Source organism: Bidens hawaiensis, unplaced genomic scaffold, assembly GCF_021521415.1.
Source record: "Bidens hawaiensis isolate Kalapana, Puna unplaced genomic scaffold, B.hawaiensis_p1.1 tig00016203_1, whole genome shotgun sequence".
NCBI lineage: Eukaryota > Viridiplantae > Streptophyta > Magnoliopsida > Asterales > Asteraceae > Bidens > Bidens hawaiensis.
In genome coordinates, this window is record NW_027492477.1 from 204,255 (window position 1) to 219,558 (window position 15,304).

General features: G+C 37.0%; 1 protein-coding gene across 1 annotated transcript; it reads right to left on the bottom strand.

The window, feature by feature from the left end:
- Positions 1 to 1,519: 1,519 nt before the first annotated feature.
- Positions 1,520 to 13,315, bottom strand: LOC143550942 (inactive beta-amylase 4, chloroplastic-like). The gene is made up of 10 exons (XM_077041488.1): positions 13,091 to 13,315; positions 11,184 to 11,312; positions 10,786 to 11,032; positions 10,054 to 10,274; positions 4,449 to 4,526; positions 4,206 to 4,365; positions 3,002 to 3,255; positions 2,846 to 2,915; positions 2,627 to 2,695; positions 1,520 to 1,912 (listed from the first exon to the last, which is right to left on the bottom strand). The coding sequence occupies exons 1-10, from the start codon at positions 13,297 to 13,299 to the stop codon at positions 1,760 to 1,762; spliced, it is 1,590 nt and encodes a 529-aa protein (XP_076897603.1). The 5' UTR covers positions 13,300 to 13,315; the 3' UTR covers positions 1,520 to 1,759.
- Between the last annotated feature and the right edge of the window lie 1,989 nt (positions 13,316 to 15,304).

Consider the following 15,304-nt stretch of genomic DNA (forward strand, 5'->3'; position numbering starts at 1 on the left):
TTGATAAATAAGTCGGTCTCAATCTCTAGGCTCTGTTGATTTTATTTGTGTTTGCTTGTGTTCGTGAACCGTTCGTGAACACATTCGTTTCCTTAATGAACGAACATGAACATAAAATCTCGTTTGGTAAGTGTTCATGAACACATTGTTTCCTTAACGAACGAACACGAACAAGACCTTGTTCGTGTTCGTTCGGTTCATTTACAGCCCTAGTGGTTTCAAATAGTTAGAAAAACGTTTTTGGTTAGAAAAGTAAGAGTTTTTGTCGGAAAACTCAACCTGAACGCTGACTGACTTACACCATCAACCAATTTCAACAATGGTTTTAAGGGTTCCGTGTGAGTTTCATAGGCAAAATGTTAGTCCGGTGACGTGCAATTAACGCCGTTAGGATTTTGTTAGTCGCGGACCATTGGGAACAAATATGTTAAAAGATGAGACCGTCAGCAGCCGATTTATTAGTTGGGACCACCAGCGACCAAAAGATTATAATTGTGATAAACAAAAACCAAGACACCTGCTAATAAATGGTCACTTTTTTTTTATTGGAATCATAAATAATAATTATAAGCTAGAACACCAAAACACCACACACACACACACACACACAAAAAAAAGAAAACGAAACTACATTTTGAATATATACCAACCCTTCCACGTAATTTCCTTCAATTTCCGCTTTTCTTAATCCATAAAAGGCCAGAGTCCCGCTGTGAACAAGGTTGTTTATCTTTTTCCACAAAGAGCAAGTCGCAACCAAACAAATGGCTTGGAACACTTTTGCTTTCTTATGCTGAAACTTTGGAGAATTTATGAATTTCCAACAGGTCTCGAAAACTAAACAAAAATAAAGTGCTCCACCGACTCCTCAACTTCACCACAAATCGGACACAAGTTCGAGCTAAGCGGGATATTTCTTTTACTTAGCTCAACAAAGGTTGGTAATCTCCCCAAATCCACCCGCCACCCGACAAAGCTAACCTTCCAAGGTACTAAACAACTCCAATCAAACAAGAAACCAGGGGGTAGAGAACTCACGCTTTATCATAAATGTAACTATAAGCTATACGAGTGTTAATACCATTATATGTGTTTATTTTTTCCGGGTTTATTGTTGTTAACATAATGTATGTCCGTCGGCTACCTGACGGGTTTTATTACCTTGTATTATTTTAAAACGTGATACAAAAATCGATTATGGAATCCCTCAATCCCTTTGTTTTAGACCATATTTAATGGGTTATATGACTAAATATTGGATGTTACTTAATTAAAGAAATAAGATATTTAGAAAAAAACTTGTTTCTATTAGAACTTGTATAACTTTAAATTGACGATAAACGATTTTGCTATATATAATAACCGAATCCGGTTCAAAAGGATGTGTTTGTAAACCAAATTGTCATAGCAACAGCGCATGAAAACGCCTAAATTTTCACCTTTTCAGACCATACGATTCTTAATGTACAATATGCACATATAAACCGATGTAAACATGAAGGCAACTCACACATTTACAAATTACACAAACAGAACATGCACACAAATTAGGGGTGTTATGACCGAAAAAATGATTATTCTTTTAAATTTTCTCTATTTCGAAAAAAGCAACAATACTACGATGAAACTCCACACTACAGTTTCTTACTACAGAGTTAAGAAGTTGCAATATCTTCTGCATGTATAAAATTGCAAGGTAAAAGGGGATTATGAACAGTAGCACAATTATATGTATCGTTGCAAGGGTAAAGATGTAACTTTACAAATCAGTGCTCATCCTGCGCACAAACGGTACAAAGTTATTCCAGTTTTCGACCCTAAAAATCTTCTCGTTCATTCTGAAATATGTAAATGATCTCACGGCTTCCGCCTGTGAATCATAACAATTTGAATGTATCTGCGTTAGACCGGCCTACAAACAGAAAGTCAATAATAAATTGTCAGGTAAAAGTGCGCAGAAAAATAGCAAAATAAAATTAGCAAGTTGTTACATACATGATTTAACTAATTGGAACATCACAAAAATGACTTGGTTTTTTAGAAAATAAAGCTGATACACTAAGAGTAGATACGTGAAAAGTAAAAAGTTGGTTAGTTTTGTGCATTTATGATAAAAACATGAACATAAAGTAGATACGCGATGTAATTTTGCGAATTTCATGGCTATAGGAGTAAAACTCGGATATCCGCGTATGAATATACCCCAAAAGAAAAATTATTTTCATTCTTTTTCTTAATTAATTACAGTTCTGATTTGTACTCTATTCTGATACTAAAAAAACTCTATCCGCTTACAAGCTGTAAAAACGCCTTGAAGGCCGTTAGGACCAAGATGCCCAGATATTTCGCTTTTTACCGATATACGCAACCATTAACACAATATACCTTCCATTTCTTACCAGATATGCAAATTTATTATCAACTTATTTCACATATTTTAATAAAAACACTGTTAAGTACTCCCTCCGTCCCGGTCAAAGTGTCTTAGTTTGAAGAACACAAAGTTTAAGGTAGATTAAATTATTGTTTTTTTTTGTTTACCAAATGACAATAATGTCCTTGGAAATTGGGTCCATAAATATTGTTTATTAAAGTTAGTTGTGTGTGTTTAAAGGAAAACACATACCTCATCGAACCGCTGATGTGTATTTCTTCCGGTCAATTCTACCACTCGTTTCTTTGAGGCAGCCCTTATCTGATAAGTAGTAAATTATCAGCCAGGTATATTAAATTATTAAGTATTAAGGTATACATCTTATGTTCTTTTATTTTACTTTCACTACGATGAATTTGTAATATTAAAAGGGAAATCAGTTACGGTTATGAAGAAAAAAAGGGAGAGTACCTGCTGAAGTAAACTTTCTGGACTGCACAAAAAGGTTTCCGGAGTTTCATCGTCCAACATCTCAAAGCAGCTACAAGGTTTAAAATATTGAGCAGCGTAAGTATATTTTTCATCATTTTAATTTATTAAAAAAAGAAGTTAAAGATAGAATATTACGAGATCTGCAGAGCTGCACCATGACGAGACAACATTGAAGTCAACGGATCATAACCATCCCTAAAAGCAGTGTTGTAGTAACCAGCAGTAAGCTCGGCAGGATGAGAAATGGTCTGATACCACCAATATAACAGACCAATTCTAGCCACCACACGTACAGAAGTTTGCTCATTTTCTTGATATTTTTTCAACAAATTTGCTGCAATTTCAAGAACCGCATCTGCATGACGGAGCAACCTATCACTGTACCAATCCTATGAAGCAAACATAAGCAGAAATTAGTCGATTTCATGACGTATAGAAAATTTTGCATGCCTAAAAAACTAGAGAATCTATTTCCACACATACATAGGCTTGTAAATGAACCGAACGTTCGATGAACTGTTCGTGAACCGTTCGATGGGAAAATCATTTATGCTCGTTTATTTAATAAACGAACGAATCTGAACAAAAAATGCGTGTTCGTTTAATTAAATGAACGAACATGAACACATGTCCCGTTCGTTCATTTATGTTCATGAACATTCGTTTACGATCGTTTATTTATGATCTTTTATGTCTGTTTATTTATGTTCGTTTATAATGAATGAAAAATAATAAAATATTATCTGGATGAATAATCTACTAAGAGGTTTTATATTTGTTAGTTTGTGTTCATTTAAATGTTTTCATCTATGTTCGTTTATGTTTGTGTTCATTTATATTTGTTCATATATGTTCGTTTATCTTTGTTTAGTTATGTTCATTTAGATTTTAAACAATTGAACATAAACAAACATGATATATATATTTGTTCGATTAAGAGTTCGTGTTCATTTAAAATAAAAAGAACAAACACGTACATGCCTGTGTTCGTATTCATTCGTTTCGTTTACAATCTTTCATTATTCACATTGATGAATACATCGGTCTAAATCTCTAGGCTCTGCTGATTTTATTTGTGTCCGTGAACCGTTCGTGAACACATTCATTTCCTTAATGAACGGACACGAACATATAATCTCGTTCGGTAAATGTTCGTGAACACGTCATTTCCTTAACAAACGAACATGAACAAGACCTTGTTCGTGTTCCTTCGGTTCGTTTACAACCTTACACATATATATCAAATATCAATGTCACAAAAATTGAAACTAGATGATCCTTTTTACTATCTAATATCAAATTAACAATTTAAGACCAATGAAGCTAATAAAGGGCTTACCAGAAAAAAATGGCCATAATCAGATAAAAAGTTCCCCTCTCCATTTTCAAAAAATGGAACATCGGATGGAAAACTGTTATAATCACCAGCATCTGGAGGTCCTTTATTGGCCCAATCAGGCTTCCCTTCTTGCCAAGCAACTGCACGTAAGTCCTCCATCCTAAATTAACAATAATATATTTAAATGCGAGTAAAAAGGAAATATTATAATCAGTTGGTTCATTAGAGGTTAAGCTGCATTACATGTATTTATCATAACACTGAAATGCACCAATCCCAGGAAATTTCCATCTGCCATCTTGAAGGGGATGAGCGGGATATCTGCATATGGTGATCAACAAGTTTTGAAATAGATGCTTATTGTGTCAACTGTTTTCATTAAGGCCATACATATTGTTAATGGTATTTTATGTATTAGGTTAAAAGCCCATTCATCATGTAACTAGCTAGAAATGTAACTAGCTAGAAAGCCCATGGGCCCAGTTTGGGTTACAATTAGGGTTTGTTACTTATATATATAGGTGTACTATCTAGTTGTTTATTATCAATCAATATACACACCATTTCTTTACATGGTATCAGAGCTACGGCTCTCGATCCAAACCCTAGCCGCCACTTAATCTGAACCGAACCAGCCGGCCCTAGATCTGAAACAAACCCGTCTACCTCCTGTCCAGATCTCGTAATCCTTTTTTGAGATATATTCCGCCGTCACCGCCTCTTCCACTGTCACCACCACCCTCCGATTAGCCGACCCTGAAAATCCGACGCCGATCCGCTGCCGCACGCGCCCCCACGCGCCACCCGAAGTCCGCCGCTGCCACCCACGCGCCGCCGCGTGACGGCGCGTGACAACACCTCCGGTCACCGTTTTTCTTCTAGGTTATTTCTTTATTACTTTCCCGACCTTCCTGTGCTGTTGGTTTTTCGATCCGGCAACTTTCTGTTTTCTGTTTCGGTACGAGTGTTTGTATTCATTCGGTCAAGAAACTATCAGATCCAATGGCAGAAAAAAAGGCTTCAGAAAATCAGATTGCTCCAGGTATTATTAATTATTCAGCTGTTCTTCGCATTCCGGTCAAACTTGATTCAAGTAGTTAGGGTTCATGGAGCCTCTTTGTTCGGAAGGGTCTTACAAGTGTAGGCAAAGAAGACCATCTCACTACACGACCCGCTGATCCAATCTCCCGAGAATGGCTCATTGATGATAGCGGAATACAGATGGCATTGTGGAATGCCATGGAGCCACAAATACTCACCATTACCCAAAATTTCCCCACCGTAAAAGATATGTGGGAACACCTTTCCTCATCATTTTCTGATAAGGAATCTCTCTCCCATGCATACTCAGTGGTCCAGTCCTACATCAGGGCTGAACAAGGAGACTCTTCTTTTACTGATTACTTTACCCGTTTTTCAACAATCCGAGATGAACTTCGCTCCATGTTTCCACCCACTACCGATTTGAAGGTCCAGGAGGAGCGAAACGCTAAGATGGATGTCATGACATTCATTGCCGGTATATCACCTAAGTACTCAAGTGCTCGCCCTTTATTGTTGAGTAACCCTGCTGCCACCTCTTCTATTGCATCAATGTACCATCTACTACGTGAGATGTATGGTCCTAATGAAACTCGCCCTTCTACTGATACATCCGCTATGCATACGTCCACTAGTAAGGGAATTGGACGAGGCTCTCATCAAACTCACAAAAGGGGAATCGGACGAGGTGGTGGTCTTATCTGTCACTATTGTAAGGAACCCGGTCATACGAAATGGGATTGTCCTAATCGTCCTCCTGAAAGTCAGCCACCTCCTAGACCCAAAGCTCGCATAGCTACTACCGGTGAGGCTTCTGATCCAAATGCTACCCCAGCCTACACGTTTAGCGAAGAAGATTATTGTCGACTCCAGCATCTTCTAGCTTCTCAGACAACTACCCCTGCTTCCAAGCGCCAAAGCTGCCAATTCAGGTACGTTTCCTAGTCTCTCCTCATCTTGGGTTATCGATTCTGGAGCTACTCATCACATGACTGGGAACTCGGGTATCCTTTCCAACCTCCATAACGTTTCCCACCAACCAGTACGCCTCGCTGACAGTTCCTCATGTCCTGTCCTTGGCGTTGGATCCATCAATAATTCCACAAACCTAAACCTCTCATCTGTCTTGTTTGTCCCTAAATTTCCCGATAGCCTCTGTTCAGTTAGCCAACTCACAAAACAAAATAATTGTTCGGCTAAATTTTATCCTACTCACTGTATTTTTCAGGAACTAGGGATGAACCGTCTGATTGGCACAGGTTTTGAATCAGGAGGTCTCTACCGCTTATCTTTTCCGTCACAACCTACAGCAAATATATGAGATTTAAGAATCAAGGAGGAGCACTGTAGGTTGGGACACCCCTCTATAGCGGTTTTGAAGCAAATGAGACCAGATTTACCTTTTTCGTCTTTTAATTTTCATTGTGAGTCATGTTAACTTGGTAAACATACCAGGCGTCCCTATCCCCCTAGAGTGTCTAATCGAGTCTGTTTTCCTTTTGAACTTTTGCATTCTGATGTATGGGGCCCTTGCCCTACGAAGACTACTTTGGGTTTTCAGTACTTTATTACCTTTATTGATGATTATTCTCGTGCTACTTGGGTTTATTTGTTAAAATCTCGTAGTGAGGTGTTTTCCACCTTTTGTGAATTTAATGCTTATGTCAATAATCAATTTAATACATCAATTAAGACTTTACGATCCGATAATGCAAAAGAGTATTTTTCCACAGACTTCTCTTCATATTTAAAATCCCACGGAATTGTTCATGAATCCTCGTGTGCATATACGTCGCAACAATATGGTGTTTCTGAACGCAAAAATCGATGTTGCTCGCACACTCATGTTCCAGTCCCATGTTCCTCACAGATTCTGGGGGGACGCCGTTCTTACTGCCTCTTATCTGATTAACCGCATGCCCACACCTGTCCTTCATGATAAAACACCATTCTCGATCTTGTTTCCTAATGGCACTCCTTTTCCACTCGAACCTAAAGTTTTTGGTTGTGTTGCCTATGTTCATGACCACTGTCCGAAAGTTACTAAACTCGATCCTAGAGCAATTCGTTGTTTCTTTGTTGGTTATTCTCGAGTTCGAAAGGGGTATCGGTGCTATAGTTCTTCACTTCATCGATACTTTACCTATGCCGACGTCACTTTTGATGAGTCATGTCCTTACTTTCTTACACAGCCCACTCCCGTTGCTGAGCCATTCCCCGACCCTGATCTACCCACATCTACACTTATCCCCACTCTTCTTATGCCGAGCGTATCATCTGATCCTCCGGTCTCCACTGCTTTTGATTCTCCCACCATAGACCCACCGACCGGATCTCCACCTTTACTTTTTACATATAGTCGGCGAAGGCAGAATCAGACTTTAGACTCTCTTGATTCTCAACCATCCTCTACTTCGCTACCTTCTGGCTCAACCGTCCCTTTACCTACTCCACTTGCCCCCACCATTCCCGAACCCACTACCACCATCACTTCTCTTTATGACCCTCCCGGTGCCCCCTTTCCCGATATACCTATTGCTTTACGCAAAGAACCACGACACTGCACCCGTTACCCTATTCAGGATTATGTTGGCTACTCTCACTTATCTCCTGAGGCTCATGCCTACTCCACTATCCTTGATTCCTACCCGATTCCCAAGAATGTCACAACAGCTCTCGCTCACCCAGGATGGCGACAGGCTATGGAAGAGGAACTTGGGGCCCTCAGATATAATAATACATGGGATCTTGTGACGCTTCCTGTGGGGAAGCGTATTGTTGGTTGTCGTTGGGTGTTCACGGTTAAGCTACACCCGGATGGTTCGTTACATAGCTTGAAGGCGAGGTTGGTTGCTAAGGGGTATTCTCAGGCATATGGCATTGACTATGAGGAAACTTTCTCCCCGGTTGCTAAAATGCCATCTGTTCGTATCTGTATTGCCTTAGCTGCCATTAATCATTGGTCGCTCCATCAGCTAGATATCAAGAACGCCTTTCTTAATGGTGTTCTTGAGGAGGAGGTTTATATGGAGCAGCCACCGGGTTTTATCATCGAGGAGGCGGCCTCGAAAGTTTGCTGGTTACGACGTTCCCTGTATGGTCTTAAACAGTCTCCCAGGGCATGGTTTGGTCGATTTTCTAATGTTATGGAACAATTTGGGATGACTCGTAGTGCTTATGATCACTCTGTTTTCTTTAGGAACCAAAGAGGCAAACGAATTATTGTTGTTTATGTGGACGATATCATAATCACGGGTGATGATGTTGTTGGGATTACCGAACTCAAACAGTTTCTTCAGACTCAGTTTCAGGTCAGCGACTTAGGTCGACTGAAGTACTTTTTGGGCATAGAGGTATCTCGGTCTTCACAAGGAATACTTCTTTCTCAACGGAAGGATGTCCTTGATATGCTGACTGAATATGGCTTACTAGGTTGCAAGCCAGTTGATACTCCGATGCTTCCTACAAGGAAGCTCCTCCCAGAGGAAGGGGATCCGATGAAGGATCCAGAACGATACAGACGTTTGGTTGGTAAACTAAATTATTTGACTGTCACACGACCGGATATTTCCTTTACTGTCAGTGTTCTGAGTCAATTTATGGCGGCACCACACACCAGTCACTGGGATGCTGCCCTTCGAGTCTTAAGATATCTTAAGACATCACCAGGTTTGGGTATATTATATTCTGATCAGGGTCATTGTCGGGTGGGTGCCTTCACAGAAGAAGGAGATGGTTGGATATCAGGTTTTTCAGGCGCAGATTGGGCAGGTTGTCCGATATCTCGATGATCTACTACTGGATATTGTGTGTTTGTTGGAGGAAATCTTGTATCATGGAAAAGTAAGAAGCAACACACGGTATCCCGATCGAGTACAGAATCAGAGTATAGAGCCATGGCAGATATGACATCAGAGATGACATGGGTACGTCGTCTTCTCATAGAGCTCGGGGTTGTTTCTAATGACTTGATGCGGTTATACTGTGATAGTCAATCGGCCATTCACATAGCCAAGAATCAAGTATTTCATGAGAGGACAAAACATATTGAGGTCGACTGCCACCTTATCAGAGATCGAGTAGTAGGCACTCAAACAGATCCTCCATCCATTCAACCAGTTCATGTGAAGACAAACTTTCAGCTAGCAGACATTCTAACTAAACCACTCCGGAAAACTCAGATAGATTTTATTTGTAACAAGTTGGGCATGATTAACATCTATGCTCCAACTTGAGGAGGAGTGTTAATGGTATTTTATGTATTAGGTTAAAAGCCCATTCATCATGTAACTAGCTAGAAAGCCCATGGGCCAATTTGGGTTACAATTAGGGTTTGTTACTTGTATATATAGGTGTACTATGTAGTTGTTTATTATCAATCAATATACACACCATTTCTTTACACATATATTGAAACTAGTTTATAGGCCACCGAAGTATGTCAAAAGTATGCCATGATGACAAAAATGACCTTAAAACTTTTGAAAAGACAAACATACCTTCAATGAGGCATCAGCAATTTAAAAGTTAAAAGTAGTTGTTTTTCATACAAACTTAAAAAAGTTTCATCATTGTGATATGTTTTTGGTTGAAATCAGAGTAAACTTACTTAAGCAGCCTATAAAGAAGTTTAAATGTATGAGTGACCTTATGGTAAAAGTTCACTACTATTAAATAGATATATAATGGTGGAAACTTTGGACTTGTTTGACCAGTCTACTTTTAAGCTAACTTTTATTTTACCAAGTTTGACCCATTAGAGATAAAAACATAACCTGAATTGACAAATTCATAAGTCAACAAGTACCTGAGTTCTCCAGAAGGTCCAAGACCAACACATACTTCTTCAATTATAGTTCCCATTAAAGAATCAAATTTGTTTGCGAAACTATGAATAAAGTCTTCATAACACTGTAAAGCAGTACGCCCAGAAAACAAAGGAATATTGTCTACCCCTAATGTAAGATAATCAACATTAGGGAAACCGTTCTGATCTCGATAGTAAATGTCCTTATTATGCTGACCAATCTAAAAAATAAGAAGGAACAGAAATAAGATCATCAGTATTTAAGAAAATTCCTTTTACACTGTATTTAGGATAAGGCCGCCCAAATATGTATGTATATGACTGACTATATGGGTTCATTTATTAATACCAATTATGGCCAAAACTATGCTAGAGGGTGAAAACGACATTCAACTTTTTGAAAAGAAAACAAATTTAACCCATAGTATGTCGACATGTGCTTTTGTCATTTCACAAGTTTAAAGGGCATATTCATAATTGGCATGTTCTTCGGTAAAAGAAGCATATAAGATTGCAAAAATGGCCTTCAAGTTTTTTAAATGAATCTAAACTAAAACATGGTGACACCTCATCAAATGTCTTTTCAAAACTTTTAAGTGCCTTTTCATGTTGGAGTCGATATGAAGAAACGTAAGGTTGAATACTTAAGTGGTCTATGGTCTATAAATACATTATCCTATTTTTTTCAAGTATAACACAAGTAGTAGAATATTGAAAGTAAAAAAAACATGCCTCTATGATCCACTGTGGAAGGCTAACACCTTGTACTCGTGAAGATAAATGAGAATTTGAGTGAAATGACAATGCAACTTGTAACTTTAATCCCATTTCAGATACCAATTTGAAAAGTTGTTCATATAACGACCAATTATATGAATGAGGAAAAAACCGTTCTACAACTCCCCACCAAACCTCAACAGCAATTCCATGGACACCTGCCAACTTGAGTGCTCTTAGAGATACAGTTAAGGCCTTCATTCTGAAAACAGCAAGAGGGTTGTATACATGTATACGTGTCACCACCGACATTGGAAAACAAATATAATATAAACAAGATTATTATATCCAAACTATAATAATCTCTTTTTTTTTTTTACAAATTGACTGGCATTACAAGAAATGGTAATTACTTTCTGATTCTTGGAGTGCCAGTTGTATCAATCCCAAAAGAGTCAATTGGCATCATAACGTAGATTGGAACCCTTTTATGTTTTGATGACTCGAATAATGTGGATTTTGATTTCTCTCGAACATCCATGCTGCAATGTGAGTTTATCAGATATCAGGATACGTCATATCACAGTACATATTTACATCAATGAAGCAAAAAATCAATATATGTAGATCCTTTCACAGGATAATACTTTTTAAATCTGCTTAAAGTGCATAACAATGTTCAGAAGTCAGAACTAAATCATGTAGAACAAAACCTAAGATGTGTATATGTTTTGCAATATTTTCTTTCACAGGTCTTCATACAGGGATAAACACCTAAGATGTGTATCTGTATTGCAATATTTACACCTGCTTAATGCTTATAGTGCATAATAGTGTTCAGTACTGAATTATGTAGAAGAAAAACACCTAAGTCATTGACCTGAAAATCTTATCTACATACATAGGTCATATTTATCTTTCCATACTACACAAGTACACATGCATATCAATTTGCATAAAATCATGTGTGATTATGAGTTATGATCATAACTTTTCTTCAAAATCATCCTAAATCTCTTCAGTAAACTGTGTCTGCAACGAAGTCAGTCCTAAATTTTCACAAACCCTAAAGCAAACCAGGAATAAGAAACTAACTCGCAGAAACAAGTTTTTCACACTCATTTCACGCAAAACAATTCAAATATGCAATATCACACCAAGGTAGAACTCTAGTTGGATCTAATTCTAATTGCCATCAAAACCTAAATTCAGGACAACATTGACCTGAAAATCTAATCTACGTATATAACTAATGTCAATTTGCATCAAATCATGTCTGATTATGAATAATGACCATACTTTATCTTAAAATCATTCTAAATCTATTCAGCAAACTGTTTCTGCAATGAATTGAGCCCTAATTTCTCACAAACCCTAAAACAATCAGATAATAAAAAATTCAACCTGCAGAAACATGTTTTCCACACAATGTCACACCAAAACCCTAAAACAAACAATTCACCACGCATAACAGCTTACAAAATCCACTAAACACAATTCAAATAAACAATTCCTAATTATTAAACAAATCCTCAATATTATCCACAGGAACCAAAACCTAAATCCCATCGGACACAAAACTGACCTCACATGCGACTTTTACCGGAAACAAATCGGCATTTCGAACAATTCAAAATTCAAAACGAAAACCTCAACGGTCTACAGAAATCGAATTCTAGGTCCAGTTTGCATCAAATTATGTGAGATCATGAGCTATAATCAAAACTCATCTCTTCAATAAACTATTTCTACAACGAATTGAGCCCTAACTTTTCACAAACCCTAAAACAAACACATAACAACAAATTCAACCTAACTTCACCTCTAAACAATCCACGATACATACACCACACATAACATACAATAACATCCACTAAACACAATCCACATATACAGTAACAGTTATCCACATAAATCAAAATCCAAAACTGATCGGACATAATAAAACTGACCTTACAATGTGACTTTTACCGGAAACAGACCGCCATTTCTAACAATTCGGAACTCAAACACACAATTCCTAATATACACTCCAAAATTCGAAACAAAAGCCTCAACGTTATCTGCAGAAATCGAATTCTAAGTCCAATTTGCATCAAAATATGTGAGATTATGAGCAATAATCATAACCTATCTCTTCAATAACCTGTTTCTACAACAAATTGAGCCCTAACTTTCCACAAACCCTAACACAAACAAATTCAACCTAATTTCACCTCAATACAATTCACGAGCCGTACACCACACATAATAATAATAATAATAATAATAATAATAATAATAATAATAATAATAATAATAATAAAACTGACTAACTGACCTAACAATGCGAGTTTTAGTACCGGAAACAGACCGCCATTTCGATAAACTCCGTTTGAAAACCAAAACCGTAGAGGAAACGCTTCGCAAATTCTTCCGTAAACTCCTTCGATTGAAACAAAACTCTTTCACTTTATCCGAATAATAATAGCTTCCGCTTCTTCGTTCGACACTGCATTTGCACGCCATTCCGATCGATCCATCGATCATCTCATCCACGTAATAATCAGAGGCTTCAATTCGTAGAAATGAAGCTACAAATCTGATACAAATGAATGAATGATGATATTATTGTTATTATTGTTTTTTGAGTGTGTAAGTTTGTGAGCTACAAATTTTTCATGGCCATGTTTTCATTTCTGTGCTTTGCTTTTTTATACCTTTTTGGGGTCTATTTATGCAGAAATTACAGTTTTGCCATTTATAGAAGAAGGGTCCAGTTACGGTAAAGGTAAAAACCTAAAACGATTAGAAAACGCTCACAAAAACTTAAACGCTCAAAAATGGTCTTTGTGAAAAAGTGAAAAATTGATCGATTAACCATCCAAAACTGTGTTTTTCGGTGAATCAATGATTGATTGGATATGTATTGACGATTCCGAGATGTTTGGATGTGATTTCATGGATCGATTCGTGAAAAAATGGATTCGCGTACGTAATGTACGTTAAGACATTATTATATTGGATCTTTTCTCTATAGGAGTAATATTTAATAGGTTATGATCAAATACAAATGAAATTAACGTGTTAAACGTGAGAATCAAATAGAGTAATTATATATACAAGTATAGTAATTATGTAATTACTCTATGATAATTACTCTATGATGTGATTACATAATTACTCTACTTGTATATATAATTACTCTACTTGATTCTAACATTTAACATGTTAATTTCATTCATACGTTAACTTTCTCTAATATTTAATCATACTTTGGAAAGAAAATATCTAACTGGTTCTGGTTTTCGTAACCGTTTCTGTTAATCTGCTATAACATATTCACTAATTGGATTAGTAAACATATGGTCTTCAAAAAGTATAAATGAGCCGTTAGGCTCGAGATAAGCTCATTTCGATTTACCCAACTAGAACTTCAGTTCAGTTAGTTTCATTCTTATATTATTTTTTTGTATAACTTAAGTTTGTCTCGTGAGTTTTTATTAAGCTTGAGATCAATCGAGTTTGGCTTGGCTTGGCTTGGCTTGGCTCGGCTCAGCTAGTTTATTATTAATAAATTAATTTATTTATACGCATTTGTAATTAAATTTGTATATTTTGTGAAATATTTAAAAAGCCAAACTCGGTAATTCTTGATGTACATCTAAACGATCTTCTCATAGGCTTAGGCTCGATAACTAAATGGGTTTTATTTGCCGCTCGTGCTTGATAAGGTCTGGCTAGTTTCGAGCATTTTATTAGTTTGGTTTCAAGTAGCTCATGAACCGGTTAACTCGTTTGTACTCGTAAATATGTAATCTTAGTTTTAACAATTATATAAATATGAAATGAAATTTTAGTGATATTGTCTTATGATTAAAATAGATATTATTTTTTTCTTTTGAAACCATTTACCAGTTTAGTACTTTACATATCCACTTTTATATGAATGGCCAATTGGCCATGTAAGCTAGTAAAAGACAAGAGTGTGATAAAGAAGATGGTTTTGGTTCTTTATAATCTTATCCACTTTGAAACCTCCACGTTGGAAACTATTTAATCAAAATTATTAAATAGAAAATGAAATTCTTATCTCAGCAAGACACCAACCCATGTCGAAGAATCAAACAAAAATATAGCATTTGAGGTCTTTGTTATATTATCTAATTGTCAGTGTCAATTAGACATTGGTATAAAAATTCTAACACAAACATCTAAATGCATCTTAGACTGCTTTTTTTCAGATTTTTGGATTTTGAGGGTAGTTTCGCATAGTTTTTATATTTTAAGTGTTTTTGCTCACAGAGTATTAAGCTTTCTAAGTCGAGATTAATTTAGTCAGAGAATTGAATATATTAATTTGTATACTCAATTTTAGAGGTGTGCAATATCGGGTATTTTTAAAACCTGGAACCGGTTCAGAACCGAGTTTTTTCAGATCGGGTACAGAATGGAACCGGTTCCAGTCAGAATCCAGGTAGGAACCAAACCCGACCCGATGGAATATGGGAACCCCGTGGAACCGGGTAGGGTACGAACCGGGCCCGGACGCAAA

Coding starts and splice junctions, on each gene's coding strand:
- LOC143550942 (XM_077041488.1), bottom strand. CDS start 13,299: ATGATCGATGGATCGATCGGAATGGCGTGCAAATGCAGTGTCGAACGA. Junction 2,696..2,845: donor CAGAAAGTTTACTTCAGCAG/GTACTCTCCCTT, acceptor ACTACTTATCAG/ATAAGGGCTGCCTCAAAGAA. Junction 1,913..2,626: donor CACATCAGCGGTTCGATGAG/GTATGTGTTTTC, acceptor TTCTGTTTGTAG/GCCGGTCTAACGCAGATACA.